Source organism: Oncorhynchus gorbuscha, linkage group LG21, assembly GCF_021184085.1.
Source record: "Oncorhynchus gorbuscha isolate QuinsamMale2020 ecotype Even-year linkage group LG21, OgorEven_v1.0, whole genome shotgun sequence".
Classification (NCBI taxonomy): domain Eukaryota; kingdom Metazoa; phylum Chordata; class Actinopteri; order Salmoniformes; family Salmonidae; genus Oncorhynchus; species Oncorhynchus gorbuscha.
The window spans coordinates 18,212,113-18,229,655 of NC_060193.1; the positions used below are offsets into that span (position 1 = coordinate 18,212,113).

Genomic DNA, 17,543 nt, shown 5'->3' on the forward strand with positions numbered 1-17,543 from the left:
TGTGTGGTTGTATTGGGTTAGAGTGATGAAATGCAGAAAAATACGTTCTGATTATTTACCCACGTTGAGTGTTCCACAGATGAAAAATGCACAAAGCACTTAAACACAGACAGAGACAGAGAGGGAGAACGAGAGAGAAAAGGAGAAACAGACAGAGCAAGAAAAAGATAAATAGAGAGAGAACTGACTAAATTACATTAAGAGACTGAGAACAGGAATAGAGCTAGACGACCAAAACTGTACAATTGTATTGAGTCTAAAATATATTTGGTAAAAAACTACACAATGTCTATAGATTTCTAATGTTTCTCAGGCTCGTGCAACAACTGAATTAGAAGCTGCAGCGACCAACAACTCCATTCCTCTGTAAACACAGTGTAACCAAACAAAGTCATCATCTGATGCCATATGTATTGTGTATGGTTGACATACTTCATATTCTATAAATGAAACAATTTCTCGTCCAATAAATGACTGTGTTCTATTCTGAGCCACTGGTAAGTGACTGAAGACACCAGCGTTTCCTCTGGACCAGGCCCCTACAGTTCCTGTGGTTGTGACACAAATGGGTCTTTGTCAGAATTAGAAAGCTACAGATCCTTAAAGAGAAACAGAATAAATGAGCATCTGACGTCATGTTCATCTTGACTCAAATTCCTCTTTCTGTAAAAGGAGCAGACACAGCAACACTGTGTTCTTATTGTTGGTGGAAGAGAGAACTAACACAACTAAAGAAATGATCTGAGGAAGGAGCATTGATGATAAAATTATATTTGTGCAAATGTCAACATTGCATTGACCATACCAGGTCACGTTTACATTTTCAGTAGGATCTTTAAAGTCACTAGGATAGGTGGAGAGGTGTCAAAGGGTTGACTTCATGGTTTAGGAGCTATTTAGAAATTAGCTGTAATTCTTGGTAACAAGGCAGGTCTGTCAACTGTTGAGAGGAATAACACAGGAAATGAGTTATCAGACCGCAGTGAAGGCTACTCAGAGGAGGATGGGGAGGACAATCCTCCTCAGTGAATTTCATAAAAATACATATTTTAAAACATTTAAAAAGTGATCCTTTTTAGATTAAACTATATTAAATATATTCATGTCACCAAATAATTGTTTAAAACACACTGCTTTGCTATGAAGGTCTACAGTAGCCTCAACAGCACTCTGTAGGTAGCACCATGGACAGCTAGTTTCCGTCGTCTTCTGGGTACATTGACTTAAATATAAAACCTAAGAGGCTCACGGTTCGCACCCCATTCCATAGACTTACAAAGTAATTATGACAACTTCTGGAGGACATTCTCCAACCTTTCAGAGTCCTTGCAACATGAACTGACATGTTGTCTACCCAATCAAAGGATCAGAGAATTAATCTAGTACTGAAAGTGTAAGCTACAGCTAGCTAGCACTGCAGAAATGTAAAAAAATATGTTCAGTTTTACTTACTTAACTAGCAAATGCAGCTAGGTAGTTTAGCCTACTGAAACACCCTGCTCAAACAGGGGGATGCTATGTTAGCTAGATGGCTATGACTGGACCTCTTCCAAGTCAAGATAAGCTTTTGGTTCTACTAATTTATTGCCACCGGGGCCAGGTGGTGTAATCGCTAAACTACTTACTGACTGTACACTGCAATGTTACTGCATGATTGAAGCAGGTTTACTAATGCTTTGGTTCTATTAGCCATGTTGACTATGACATTACTTTAGCTAATATGGTTACAATGATGTAGGCTGTGTGTAGTGGTTATGACATGGTTTGGCTTGGAAATTATTATTTTGTTGCCTGGTCACATACAGCTGATGTGTTGTGCATTGAAGTCCACAAGCGAAGAGAAAAGGTGAGAGGAGGAGAGCGCATATATGCAAGAAGGAATACAACGTGGCTGCTATGAAAGTGACCCATGTTTACATGTGATCAGTGGTGTGTTCATTCCGCCGATTCTGTTAACGTACCTGAATTCATCCAATAGAAACTCTTGTTTGCAACTGTAGGATTAATGATTACACCCTAGATTAACTAGATTCAGGCAAGAGTGTGTCACTGTCTGTCACCTCAAATTTGTCATAGGCTGGTAACCTCATAATATATATGCCATTTAGCAGACGCTTTTATCCAAAGCGACTTACAGTCATGTGTGCATACATTCTACGTATGGGTGGTCCGTTACCGCCATGCTCTATGATGGGTATAGTGAAAATGTTTGTATCATGTAGTAGCGTAAACCTATCATTGTTACATTGAACTGGGTGAATGGAATTTGAAAAACAGTCATCCAATATGCTGTAATATAAATAAGGCCATGCTCATAAGGAAAGAAATTGTCCCCCTCATCTTAAATGGCACTGACCGCCACTGTCAGTGATAGATTAAATGTAAACGAGAAATGAATATGACAAGTGAACTACAGTATATTGTATGCTAAAAATAACATTGACATCAGTCTCTCTGATAAACACAGAAAGCCCCATACACCTTTTCCTGTATAGGCCTATTCATCATTTTGACATCTACAACCCTCTCCATTTGTCTCTCTCTGAGCACAGTGGAAAAAAACAGCTTCACACACACCACCCTCCTTCACAAACCCTCACTGCAAAAGAGGAAGAGATCAAACCATAACCACTCAACTCCTCTCTGTTTGAGGAGGGTTGTTGGTTTGTGGCAACTATAACAAACCAGTGTAACGTTTCTCTGGCTTTGTGCACAGCTTTTTATGTCTTGAGAGGCATACACACAAACAACTGACTTAAGTGGTCCAACCTTTGTTTTGATTGGTTGAAAAGGTTACAAACATATATAAATTGGGGACCTGGTAGCAGTTGTAAGGGCAACAATGTTGCAGGAAGCAAGGCAGGTTGAAGTGCTCAAAGTGTAAATGTATTAACAGTTCTTTTTGATCCAACAGTGAAAGCGCCATATAAATATACCTACAATATATCAGCCTAGATTGACTAAATACAGTGTATACACAGGCCACAGCCCAAAAGGATTAGCCTCTGTATCAGGCTTAATCTGTCCTATCTATAGGTAGAGGGCAAGACGGAGAGAAACCACATCTAATCTGTCTCACAGGACCTCAAACAGGTACATTATGCACCTGCCCCACCCAGGACCCGACCAGTACCCAATTGGCAAGTACAACCACTAAAGTGGTTTTAAATGTGAGGCAATTTTCATATCCCTAAATGTGTCTAAATCAGAATGAATATTTCATCACAGTACATGAAGTGAACAAAGGTTACATTTTTTTAACAGTACTGACTCCCAAACATTGCACACAGGCCACGTATCTCTATGAACACTGAGGCGTAAAAGTTAAATGCACCAATAACTTGACCAAACATTTCCTTGACACATGATTGTACTTGCGCACAGTAAATACTCATCATACCGGTAGAATTGGAAAAGAACAACAATATATTTGGAGAAGTTCATTACTAAATACATGGGGAAAACATGAACGTGCCAAACGATTTATAAATATGTCTCCTTTTAACTGAAACACATTCTCAGCCACATCATAGATAATGTGGCAGAAGCTTCTGCTGACCTCTGCTGTAATGAAATTATGCAAACCGGTGAGTTGCCAAACTGCCAACTACTACCAAAGATGGTGGATAAATGAAGGTCTTACTCGGGCACTTTCCATTGAAAGAAATAGTCACAGTTCCGGTCTGCTTAAGCCTTAAGTAGTGACTCTCCCATAGACACCTATGTGTTAGCAGCTGGGTCTGGTCTGCTTAGTTCATTGACTGACTGTATATGAAGCAGAAAAAATGAGATATTATTAGTAAATATTGTGAATAATGGCACTGATGAGACACCCAGTGGAATGTATTGAATGTGGACAACTGATGACTATCTATTCTATAAGATGGTTCTGGAGCTCAACATGTCTTCTCCATGCAACACATTACAGAGATCTGTCATCTGATAACAATAGCATGACATTAATGAAGTGACACACATTTCTTTTTGTTGAGTCATGCTGGAATAACACAGTGGAGAGTGCTATATGTCAAATGTATTGTGAGCCATGGTGATACAGTAGTAGTAGTAGTAGTAGTAGTAGTAGTATTAGGAGTAGTAGTACTAGTAACTGAGTATTTCATACACATTGGTACATGTTTGGTCATTTTAAAAGCATGAAATAGGATCAAAGGACTAATACCTCATGTGAATAAACCTCACCACATCATTTACAGTGCCTTGCGAAAGTATTCGGCCCCCTTGAACTCTGCGACCTTTTGCCACATTTCAGGCTTCAAACATAAAGATATAAAACTGTATTTTTTTGTGAAGAATCAACAACAAGTGGGACACAATCATGAAGTGGAACGAAATTTATTGGATATTTCAAACTTTTTTAACTTTTCAAAAACTGAAAAATTGGGCGTGCAAAATTATTCAGCCCCTTTACTTTCAGTGCAGCAAACTCTCTCCAGAAGTTCAGTGAGGATCTCTGAATGATCCAATGTTGACCTAAATGACTAATAATGATAAATACAATCCACCTGTGTGTAATCAAGTCTCCGTATAAATGCACCTGCACTGTGATAGTCTCAGAGGTCCGTTAAAAGCGCAGAGAGCATCATGAAGAACAAGGAACACACCAGGCAGGTATGTTATTCTATCATCTGAATGACAGAAATAATGAATCAATGATAATACATTTCAGTACATATTACAACCCAACAATACACAATACAAAACAGATAGATCTTATAAACAGCTACAGTAATTCTATCATTACAACATATTCTTTATTCAAGCTGTTACAGTGATACACACATGGTTAAATAGAATATATTTGTTGTATTTATCTGGTAAATAAAAATAACATACAAATCCTTCATGTACAAGGTGATATTATGTGTGTGTCCCTCACAGAAAAAACACATGAGAAATGTAACGTGAAATCACGTTTTCACATGTACAGTTCCATGTCATCACATGTTGCTTCACATGTTGTCACATGTTATCATATTAACTTCAAATATGATCACGTTATCACATTAACTTAACATGTGATCACATGAAAACATGTGTTTTTGGAATACTTCACTTGTAAAAATGAATGTGTTTTTTCTGTATTTGTGTGTTTGTCTGCATGTGTGTGCATTTGTGTATGTGTGTGTGCTTGCGTGCATCCAGCATGTATAACCCATGTTCCCAGATGGCTCCTGCTTCTCCTCTGGTGTGTCCCTCCATCTCCCTCAAGGACCTGTAACATATCACCACACAAAGTTATTTATCCCTCCATCTCCCTCAAGGACCTGTAACATATCACCACACAAAGATATTTATCCCTCCATCTCCCTCAAGGACCTGTAACATATCACCACACAAAGTTATTTATCCCTCCATCTCCCTTAAGGACCTGTAACATATCACCACACAAAGTTATTTATCCCTCCATCTCCCTCAAGGACCTGTAACATATCACCACACAAAGTTATTTATCCCTCCATCTCCCTCAAGGACCTGTAACATATCACCACACAAAGTTATTTATCCCTCCATCTCAAGGACCTGTAACATATCACCACACAAAGTTATTTATCCCTCCATCTCCCTCAAGGACCTGTAACAGATCACCACACAAAGTTATTTATCCCTCCATCTCCCTTACCTGTAACATATCACCACACAAAGTTATTTATCCCTCCATCTCCCTCAAGGACCTGTAACATATCACCACACAAAGTTATTTATCCCTCCATCTCCCTCAAGGACCTGTAACATATCACCACACAAAGTTATTTATCCCTCCATCTCTCTCAAGGACCTGTAACATATCACCACACAAAGTTATTTATCCCTCCATCTCCCTCAAGGACCTGTAACAGATCACCACACAAAGTTATTTATCCCTCCATCTCCCTCAAGGACCTGTAACAGATCACCACACAACATTTTTTTGTGCATGCAGTCAAACAAAGTCCTAAGACTAAAACAGAGATGTACTGTGAGTAGATACAGTATACTATGATCTGAGCATCAGTACCCGGATAAACCATGCATTAGAAACATGTTGTTTTACTACATACTCTGTTGTGTTAGTTTCATGTTCAAGCTTAAATAAAAACGTCAGTAAATTAAAGATCCATTGCACCCGTTTTCATCTCAATATCAAATCATTTCTGGGTAACAACTTTGGCGGAAGTCGTGACAGGAACTCTTTCTTGTTCTATTGGAAGGCCAAAACTCAAATCAGGTGACATTTAAAAGACATATCGGTGTTTTAAAAACAACTCTTAAACTCAAAGGGTATTATCATTAAGTAAAATGGTCTATTGCGTGAACACTACTTTTGAGGCACTGGAAGGGGTGTTGCTGCTCGAGACATGAAGAGATCTGGGACGAACACTATAGTTTTTAAACTTTAAACTTTTATATTTGAAGAGATTACGATTTGCATTTAGCAAAGAGACTGTTGCTTAATTTCTCTTACAAGTGTACAGAATGTTGTGTTAAATATTTATAGAATTGACCTGAATTAATCTCAATTCAAATTGTATTTGTCACATACACATGGTTAGCAGATGTTAATGCGGGTGTAGCGAAATGCTTGTGCTTCTAGTTCCGACAATGCAGTAATAACCAACAAGTAATCTAACTAACAATTCCCAAACTACTGCCTTATACACAGTGTAAGGGGATAAAGAATATGTACATAAGGATATATGAATGAGTGATGGTACAGAGCAGCATAGGCAAGATACAGTAGATGGTATCGAGTACAGTATATACATATGAGATGAGTATGTAAACAAAGTGGCTAGTGATACATGTATTACATAAAGATGCAGTAGATGATATAGAGTACAATATATAAGTATACATATGAGATGAATAATGTAGGGTATGTAAACATTATATTAGGTAGCATTGTTTAAAGTGGCTAGTGATATATTTAAATCATTTCCCATCAATTCCCATTATTAAAGTGGCTGGAGTTGAGTCAGTGTGTTGGCAGCAGCCACTCAATGTTAGTGGTGGCTGTTTAACAGTCTGATGGCCTTGAGATAGAAGCTGTTTTTCAGTCTCTCGGTCCCAGCTTTGATGCACCTGTACTGACCTCGCCTTCTGGATGATAGCGGGGTGAACAGGCAGTGGCTCGGGTGGTTGATGTCCTTGATGATCTTTATGGCCTTCCTGTAACATCGGGTGGTGTAGGTGTCCTGGAGGGCAGGTAGTTTGCCCCCGGTGATGCGTTGTGCAGACCTCACTACCCTCTGGAGAGCCTTATGGTTGAGGGCGGAGCAGTTGCCGTACCAGGAGGTGATACAGCCCGCCAGGATGCTCTCGATTGTGCATCTGTAGAAGTTTGTGAGTGCTTTTGGTGACAAGCCAAATTTCTTCAGCCTCCTGAGGTTGAAGAGGCGCTGCTGCGCCTTCTTCACGATGCCGTCTGTGTGAGTGGACCAATTCAGTTTGTCTGTGATGTGTATGCCGAGGAACTTAAAACTTACTACCCTCTCCACTACTGTTCCATCGATGTGGATAGGGGGGTGTTCCCTCTGCTGTTTCCTGAAGTCCATTATCTCCTTAGTTTTGTTGACGTTGAGTGTGAGGTTATTTTCCTGACACCACACTCCGAGGGCCCTCACCTCCTCCCTGTAGGCCGTCTCGTCGTTTTTGGTAATCAAGCCTACCACTGTTGTGTTGTCCGCAAACTTGATGATTGAGTTGGAGGCGTGCGTGGCCACGCAGTCGTGGGTGAACAGGGAGTACAGGAGAGGGCTCAGAACGCACCCTTGTGGGGCCCCCGTGTTGAGGATCAGCGGGGAGGAGATGTTGTTGCCTACCCTCACCACCTGGGGGCGGCCCGTCAGGAAGTCCAGTACCCAGTTGCACAGAGCGGGGTCAAGACCCAGGGTCTCGAGCTTGATGACGAGCTTGTAGGGTACTATGGTGTTGAATGCCGAGCTGTAGTCGATGAACAGCATTCTCACATAGGTATTCCTCTTGTCCAGGTGGGTTAGGGCAGTGTGCAGTGTGGTTGAGATTGCATCGTCTGTGGACCTATTTGGGCGGTAAGCAAATTGGAGTGGGTCTAGGGTGTCAGGTAGGGTGGAGGTGATATGGTCCTTGACTAGTCTCTCAAAGCACTTCATGATGACGGAAGTGAGTGCTACGGGGCGGTAGTCGTTTAGCTCAGTTACCTTAGCTTTCTTGGGAACAGGAACAATGGTGGCCCTCTTGAAGCATGTGGGAACAGCAGACTGGTATAGGGATTGATTGAATATGTCCGTAAACACACCGGCCAGCTGGTCTGCGCATGCTCTGAGGGCGCGGCTGGGGATGCCGTCTGGGCCTGCAGCCTTGCGAGGGTTAACGCGTTTAAATGTCTTACTCACCTCGGCTGCAGTGAAGGAGAGACCGCATGTTTTCGTTGCAGGCCGTGTCAGTGGCACTGTATTGTCCTCAAAGCGGGCAAAAAAGTTATTTAGTCCTTGACTAGTCTCTCAAAGCACTTCATAATGACGGAAGTGAGTGCTAGTCCGTGATTGACTGTAGACCCTGCCACATGCCTTTTGTGTCTGAGCCGTTGAATTGAGATTCTACTTTGTCTCTGTACTGACGCTTAGCTTGTTTGATAGCCTTGCGGAGGGAATAGCTGCACTGTTTGTATTCGGTCATGTTACCAGTCACCTTGCCCTGATTAAAAGCAGTGGTTCGCGCTTTCAGTTTCACGCGAATGCTGCCATCAATCCACGGTTTCTGGTTAGGGAATGTTTTAATCATTGCTATGGGAATGACATCTTCAACGCACGTTCTAATGAACTCGCACACCGAATCAGCGTATTCGTCAATATTGTTATCTGACGCAATACGAAACATATCCCAGTACACGTGATGGAAGCAGTCTTGGAGTGTGGAGTCAGCTTGGTCTGACCAGCATTGGACAGACCTCAGCGTGGGAGCCTCTTGTTTGAGTTTCTGTCTGTAGGCAGGGATCAACAATATGGAGTCGTGGTCAGCTTTTCGGAAAGGGGGGCGGGGCAGGGCCTTATATGTGTCGCGGAAGTCAGAGTTACAATGATCCAAGGTTTTTCCACCCCTGGTTGCGCAATCGATATGCTGATAAAAGTTAGGGAGTCTTGTTTTCAGATTAGCCTTGTTAAAATCCCCAGCTACAATGAATGCAGCCTCCGGATAAATGGATTCCAGTTTGCAAAGAGTCAAATAAAGTTCGTTCAGAGCCATCGATGTGTCTGCTTGGGGGGGGATATATACGGCTGTGATTATAATCGAAGAGAATTCTCTTGGTAGATAATGCGGTCTACATTTGATTGTGAGGAATTCTAAGTCAGGTGAACAGAAGGATTTGAGTTCCTGTATGTTTCTTTCATCACACCATGTCTCGTCAGCCATAAGGCATACGCCCCCGCCCCTCCTCTTACCAGAAAGATGTTTGTTCCTGTCGGCGCGATGCGTGGAGAAACCCGCTGGCTGCACCGCCTCCGATAGCGTCTCTCCAGTGAGCCATGTTTATGTGAAGCAAAGAACGTTAGTCTCTGATGTCCCTCTGGAATGCTACCCTTGCTCGGATTTCATCAACCTTGTTGTCAAGAGACTGGACATTGGCAAGAAGAATGCTAGGGAGTGGTGCACGGTGTGCCCGTCTCCGGAGTCTGACCAGAAGACCGCCTCGTTTCCCTCTTTTTCGGAGTCATTTTTTTTGGTCGCTGCATGGGATCCATTCCGTTGTCCTGTTTGAAAGGCAGAACACAGGATCTGCGTCGCGAAAAACATATTCTTGGTCGTACTGATGGTGAGTTGACGCTGATCTTATATTCAGTAGTTCTTCTCGACTGTATGTAATGAAACCTAAGATGACCTGGGGTACTAATGTAAGAAATAACACGTAAAAAAACAAAAAACTGCATAGTTTCCTAGGAACCCGAAGCGAGGCGGCCATCTCTGTCGGCGCCGCCGTGTGGAGAATTTCAGCATGGTAGCTTACCTTATCGGATCTGGAGCGGTTTTGCTGCTTGCTAGGTTGAACAGTGACAGTGACTGAGTTTTAAGAGTACACTCTCTGTACCCGGGGGTTATCTTTTTATTCCTATATTATAATTGTGTGGTATCTGTGTAACTGCTAACGTTTTATTGATAATATATTGACATTAAAATGCATTCTGTGTGCGTTTGTATTTTCTTTGAGTCATTAATTTTGTTGCATCGGAGAACATTCTGGAAACAGTAATATAAGCCTTTATTTATCTATTAGTAATATCCCTATCCTCTTGTTTTTCCTCTAGCAAGCAGTGGTGCAAAAAGGACCCAATTGTCAGAATTGAGTAAAAGTATAGATACCTTAATAGAAAGTTACTCAAGTGAAAGTCACCAAGTAATGTACATCTTGAGTAAAAGTCTAAAAGTATTGTCTCATTCGTATGGAGACCAAGGCGTAGCGTGGAATGCGTACAATCTATTTATTAAAAGAATGAACACCGAACAAACTAACAAAAACGTGAATCTATACAATATAGAGCTGACAGGCAACTACACAGTCAAGATCCCTCACCAGAAAGTGGGAAAAAGGGCTACCTAAATATGATCCCCAAACAGAGACAACGATAAACAGCTGTCTTTGATTGGGAAACACGTCAGGCCAACATAGACATACAAAACCCCTAGACCTACAAAACCATAGACATACAAAAAAAAACTAGACATACAAAACCCCCTAGACATACAAAACCCTCTAGACATACAAAACCCCCTAGACATACAAAAAACTAGAGTACCCACCCTAGTCACACCCTGACCTAACCAAAATATATAGAAAAACAGAGATATCTAAGGTCAAGGCGTGACAAGTATTTAGTTCTAAACATACTAAAGTATCAAAAGTAAATGTAATTGCTAAAATATCGTTAAATATCAAAAGGAAAAGGAAAATTATAAATCTTTTCAAATCCCATATAATAAGCAAACCAGATGGCACCATTTTATTGTTTTGAAAATGTACGATTAGTCAGGGCACACTAAAGCTCAGACATAATTTACAAACAATGCATTTGTGTTTAGTGAGTCCGCCATATCAGAGGCAGTAGGGATGACCACGTGTTCTCTTGATAAGTGTGTGAATTGGACCATTATCCTATCCTGCTAAGTACTTTTGGGTGTCAAAGAAAATATATGGAGTAAAAAGTACATTATTTTCTTTAGAAATGTAAAAGTAAAAGTAGTCAAAAATATGAATATTAAAGTAAAGATAACCAAAGTGTTAAGTAGTAGAAATCATTTGTACTGAATGTTAGAGGAAATTATGGTTGAAATGACTTATGTATACATTCCAATCAGAACTGACTAGTCCAAATGCTATAATGTACTGTACATATGAATTTTCTCTCTTGCTCTCATTCCCAATTGTATATAATGTAGTCAGGAGTTTAGTAACAATGAAGGTCTGTTCCTTAGTTCATTCAGTTGTACAAATCTCCAGGTGGCGGGAACGGCCCATCTCCAGATTGTCTAGAATGTTGATTTATACTGACTGGCCTTGACTTCATGCTGATAACGAGAAGGCTCGAGAGCTAGAGGGCCCCTCTACTTGTGAAATAGATAGAACGTTTAGAAAACGCTGACGTCATTTTCAGTTTATAACCTGTGGAAATATGTGTATGTGGCAGTACTCACTTGAATTAAACGCTGTTACCTTTGGCTTTTAAGACTGGTCTCAATCTACTTCATGCATAATTAATGAACTTACACCTCATTAATGGATTAGAACGAGTGCGAATCTGTTTTGGCTGTAAAACATACAGGAATTTAGAAATTCCACTAACACTGAAGTACTTTACACCCTGTTGGGGGTCCTGGTTGGTGCTCTGGGTCTGGGGGTGCCTAGAGGGAGAGAGATACTCATGAAGAACTAAGACGATATGTAACTAAATTAACATAGTTGAGAGACAGGTGCACTTACTTCGGGGCGGCAGGGTAGCCTAGTGGTTAGAGCGTTGGACTAGTAACCGAAAGTTTGCAAGTTTGAATCCCCGAGCTGACAAGGTACAAATCTGTCATTCTGCCCCTGAACAGGCAGTTAACCCTCTGTTCCTAGGCTGTCATTGAAAATAAGAATTTGTTCTTAACCGACTTGCCTAGTAAGATAAAATTACAAGAATATTCTGTGAAACAGGAACCTGTAACAAGAAATGCATACTATTGTATAGGGTCATTTATGTTTTAAACTATTGTACTTAGAAATGTTTCTAACTAAACATGAACTAAAAGGTTAAATGATTATAAAAACACCAAAGGTGAGATTTTTGTTGTTATCGACACAGCCGGACGAGGAGAATGACCAGTAGAACACCAGCAACAGCCAGACCCACAACCACTCCTACTAGGACTGATGTAGAGGATCCAGGAGCTACGACTGGAGAGAGAACAGTAAAACACCATCAGACTCTGAACAAAAATATTAACTCAACGTGCAACAATTTCTATGATTTTACTGAGTTACAGTTCAAATAAGGAAATCAGTCAATTGAAAAAATTATATGGATTTCACATGACTGGGGAGGGGAGTAGCTATGGGTTGGAGTAACTCCCCAGTTGGAGCCAGACCCACATACTGGAGAGCCAGGCACAGTCAATCAGAATGACTTTTCCCCCGAAAAGTGCTTTATTACAGACAGAAATACTCCTCAGCACCCCCCCTCACCCCTCAGATGATCTGCAGGTGAAGATGTCAGATGTGGAGATCCTGGGCTGGAGTATAGACCGGCCTATATCTTTTGATAATTTAGTTGAGAGATTATATTTTCTATGGGGAGTACAAATCCAAACGTATGTTAACATCAACACTAAAATCACTATCACACGGATGATGAAAAGGTAACTTGTGATCAGAATAGTTCTTTCACCTCTTACTGTCATCCAGCTCTCTGGTGATTCTCCCTTGTCAGGGTATTTGCATGTGTAGAATCCTTCATCTGACTTGGATACTGTAGGGATGGTCATCTCTCCTGTGGTCTCATTCTTGATGAGTCTTCCATCTTTGTAGAAATCAGCCTTGATGTTTGAGCTGGTTGTCCAGTATTTGCAGCGCAGAGACAGAGTCTCCTTCAGTCAGGGGATGAACAGGGCTCTCCAGGATCATATCACCATCTGTGTAACATAATATATAAATAATACTGTAAATCTGCATACTGTAGTCATAACACTCAAAATATTATGATCTTGTATTTTATAAGAGATGCAATTCAGTTACAGAATTGAACATACTTTCATACATTGAAATGTTGTTGTTTTGTGTGTGAATGTCATACAATAGACATACCAGCCACTGATGTTGACAGCATTACTGTACTCTCCTGATCCAGACTCACACCAGTACACTCCACTATACCATGTGTCTGAGTAACTGATGGTACATGTAGACCCTGTTATTGATCCCCAGTTAGAGACACACCCTGACTCTACTCCTCTGTCTGTGTATCTCTTCAGTCTCAATCTGGTAGAGTTCACCTTCTCCTCACAGCTCAGTGAGAGAGACGTTGATCTAAAGTGTTGAGTTGTGTTGGGACTTATTCTGAGAGACACTGAAGGCTGCAGATCTGAAACAATGCAAGATAGTCAAATCTTTAGTTATATAGACACGAGGGTGACTTAAATATGATTCACAGAAGTTTCAATGCAGTAATTTACCTCCTGACCAGAGAAACTGAGGTACTCAGTACTCAGGACAGGTTGAGGTTTCTGTTTTTAGGCCAGAGAGAGTCAGTTTTCAAACTTTCAGTCTTAGCAACCCATGGAGATGTTTGCATGATTAGATAGACTTACCAGACAGTCAGTTGTACAGCATCACTGATCTTGGAGAACTTGTCTCCCTTTACACCCTCACAGGTATATGAACCACTGTTAGACCAGTAGACAGGACTGATTCTGTACTCAGGCTTTGTGTTAAAGGGGATCACTAACTGACTATTATTATACCATCTGTAGTTCCAGTCAGAGTCTCCTCCTCCCTGTATGTCACATCTCATAGTAACAGTCTCTCTAATGAATATCTGGGTCCAGTTGGGTTGGAGGGTCAGAACAGCAACAGGCCTCTCTGCATAGACACAACACAGACAACTAACTGAACAAACTATTTAAATATATTTATTAATCAATTGTTCTACTCATGAATATAGCTTCAAGTTACCTACAGTTGTTGGGATACAGTCAGCAGACAACATATTATACCCTACTTTCTATCAATGTAAAATAGCATCTTATTTATCATAAAACTGTTTTAGACTCACCAGTAACATGTATCTGGACTGGTTCACTGTACAGGGTGTAGTAGACTGGGTCTCCTCTCCCAGCTCTGCACCAGTACTGTCCTCCATCAGAGACCCTGACCCAGCTGAGTGCGTAGGCGTATCCAGAGGTTGTGGTTTCTGGTGTAGAGTCTAGTCTGTGTCTGTACCAGTAAAACTTCCATCCAGGAGACTCTGCAGTACAGCTCAGTGTCACTCTGTCTCCTGTGAATATGTTCTCTTTGTCTGAAGTCAGTGATGTCGACGGCTGATAATCTGTTGGTATTTCAATAGGTTTGAGTGGAAAGATCCACTTTACTGACACAAACTACAACAGCAGCAGCAACAACAACAGCAGCAACAAAGTAACTCACCATTCACAGTGAGGGTAATAACATTACTTGGTTGTGAAGATGTGGGTCTGGATCTTCTCTCTCCCTGACACCAGTAGAGACCCTGGTCAGACTCAGCAGCTCTACTGATGGTGAGAGTATCTCCTGTTATAGTGTGTCTGAAAGACTGGGATACTACATTATCATTCCTGTATTTGTACCACTGATAGTTCCAGATACTGTCAGATTCAGAGTAACTGTCTCTCCAGGGTACACAGGGTTTGGCTCTACACTCAGTTCAGCTTTGGGCAGGGCTATGAGAAAAGAGTATCAAATTAATCTGATTATTTGAACATTATTTGATATACATCATGTGTATACATTTCCAACGATTTAGCTGTAGGGGAGTATTGATAGTACATTTTAGGTGTACATACAGTTGCAGCCAAATATATTGGCACCCTTGCACTTTTCTTAAATAATTCCCTATATCTTCTAAAATAAGTTGATATTTACTGTCAGTATAGCGGGGCAGGGCTGAGAAAACAGATTTGCAGATTAGTTACATGCTATACATGACCAAAACTGGATACGAGTAGCTATTTCAAATGACTCTTTAAAGAGAAGTTCTCTCAGAATGTTCAGTTAGTGAACTTTGTTTTATTTTTCCAGGTAAGTTGACTGAGAACACCTTCTCATTTGTGGCAACGACCTGGGGAATAGTTACAGGGGAAAGGGGGATGAGCCAATTGTAAACTGGGGATTATTAGGTGACCGTGACGGTTTGAAGGCCAGATTGGGAATTTAGCCAGGACAACAGGGTTAACACCCCTACTCTTATGATAAGTGCCATGGGATCTTTAATGACCTCAGAGAGTCAGGACACCCGTTTAATGTCCCATCCAAAATACAGCACCCTACACAGGGCAGGGTCCCCAATCAATTTTAGACCAGAGGAAAGAATGCCTCCTACTGGCCCTCCAACACCACTTCCAGCAGCATCTGGTCTCCCATCCAGGGAGTGACCAGGAGCAACCTTGCTTAGCTTCAGATGCAAGGCAGCAGTGGTATGCAGGGTGGTATGCTGCTGGCCATGTGAACCATGTGTGTGGTTGTGTATGGTTAATGATGAAATGCAGCAAAATACATTCAGATGATTTACTCGCCTTGATTGTGTCCACAGATGAATAACGCACTCAGCACTGACACACTTAGATAAGAGTGTGTGTGAGAGAGAGGGAGACAGACAGACGTAGAGGGAGAATGAGAGATAGAGAGGAATACAAAGAGAAATAGAGAGTGAGAAAGAGAGAGAGTTAAAGAGAGTGAAAAAAGAGAACTGACTAAATTACATTGACAGACTGAGAACAGGCATTGAGCTAGAAGTCGTATTGAATCTAAAAATATATTTGGTAAAAATTACACAATGTATATAGATTTCTAATGTTTCTCAGGCTCATTCAAAAACCGAATTAGAAGCTGCAACTCCATTCCTCTGTAAACACAGTGTAACCAAACAAAGTCATCATCTGATGCCATATGTATTGTGTATGGTTGACATACTTCATATTCCATAAATGAAACAATTTCTTGCCCAATAAATGAACTGAGTTCCATTCTGAGCCACTGGAAAGTGACTGAAGACACCAGCGTTTCCTCCGGACCGGAACCCTACAGTTCCTGTTGCTGTGAATCAAATTGAGCCTTATCAGAATTAGAAAGTTACAGATCTCGTTCAGGAGCTATTTAGAAGTTAACTGTGTGTGAAGGTTCTTGCATTAAATGTCAGGTCTGTCAACTGTTCAAATGAATAACCCAGGAAATGAGTGATCAGAGTGATAGATTAAATGTAAACAAGAAATGAATATGACAAGTGAACTACAGTATACTGTATGGTAAAATGACATTGTCCTTCTCTCTGAAAAGCAAGGAAAGCCCCACACACCTTTTCATGTATAGGCCTACTCATCTGCTCAACATCTAGGTTTTTACAGGTTGACATCTACAACCATTTCTCTATTTGTCTCTCTGAACACAGTAGAACAAGACAGCTTCACACACTCACCACTCTCATTCACAAACCCTCTGGGAGTGCCATCAGATGAAGATCATCAAAGGTAAGTGATTCATTTTAACGCAATATCTGACTTTTGTGACACCTCTCCTTGGTTGGAAAATGGCTGTATGGTTTTCTGTGGCTGGGCGCTAACCTTACATAATCGCATGGTGTGCTTTCGCCGTAAAGCCTTTTTGAAATTGTAAACTGTCTGGATTAACAAGAAGTTTATCTTTAAAATGGTGTATATAACTTGTATGTTTGAGGAATTTTAATTATGAGATTTCTGTTGTTTGAATTTGTCCCTGCAATTTCACTGGCTGTTGGCGAGGTGGGACGCTCACGTCCCGAACGATCCCAGAGAGGTTAAGGAGCCTTTTGGTCCTAGAGTTGGCACTCCGGTACCGCTTGCCATGCGGGAGCAGAGAAAACAGTCTATGACTTGGGTGACTGAAGTCTGACAATTTTACAGGCATTCCTCTGACACCACCTATTATATAGGTCCTGGATAGCAGGACCTTTCAATCTCCTCAGGGGGGAAAAGGCTTTGTCATGCCCTCTTCAATACTGTCTTGGTGTGTTTGGACCATGACACATCGTTGGTGATGTAGACACCAAGGAACTCGACCCGCTCTACTACTGCCCCGTCGATGTTAATGGGGGCCTGTTTGGCCTGCCATTTCCTGTGGTACACGATCAGCTCCTTTGTCTTGCTCACATTGAGGGAGAGGTTGTTGTCCTGGCACCACACTGACAGGTCTCTGACCTCCTGCCTATAGGCTGTCTCATCGTTGTCTGTGATCAGTTGTTGTGTCGTCAGCAAACTTAATGATGGTGTTGGAGTCGAGTTGGCCACGTAGTCGTGGGTGAACAGGGAGAATA

At 41.3% G+C, this 17,543-nt stretch overlaps 1 protein-coding gene across 1 annotated transcript; it reads right to left on the reverse strand.

Annotated features, from left to right (window-relative positions):
• Positions 1–12,299: 12,299 nt before the first annotated feature.
• Positions 12,300–16,830, reverse strand: LOC124008903 (high affinity immunoglobulin gamma Fc receptor I-like). Its single transcript, XM_046320496.1, is given in 8 exon segments — positions 12,300–12,403; positions 12,894–13,087; positions 13,089–13,137; positions 13,299–13,591; positions 13,813–14,083; positions 14,277–14,549; positions 14,827–14,919; positions 16,821–16,830. Coding segments are annotated over 8 exon segments (1,287 nt in total).
• Between the last annotated feature and the right edge of the window lie 713 nt (positions 16,831–17,543).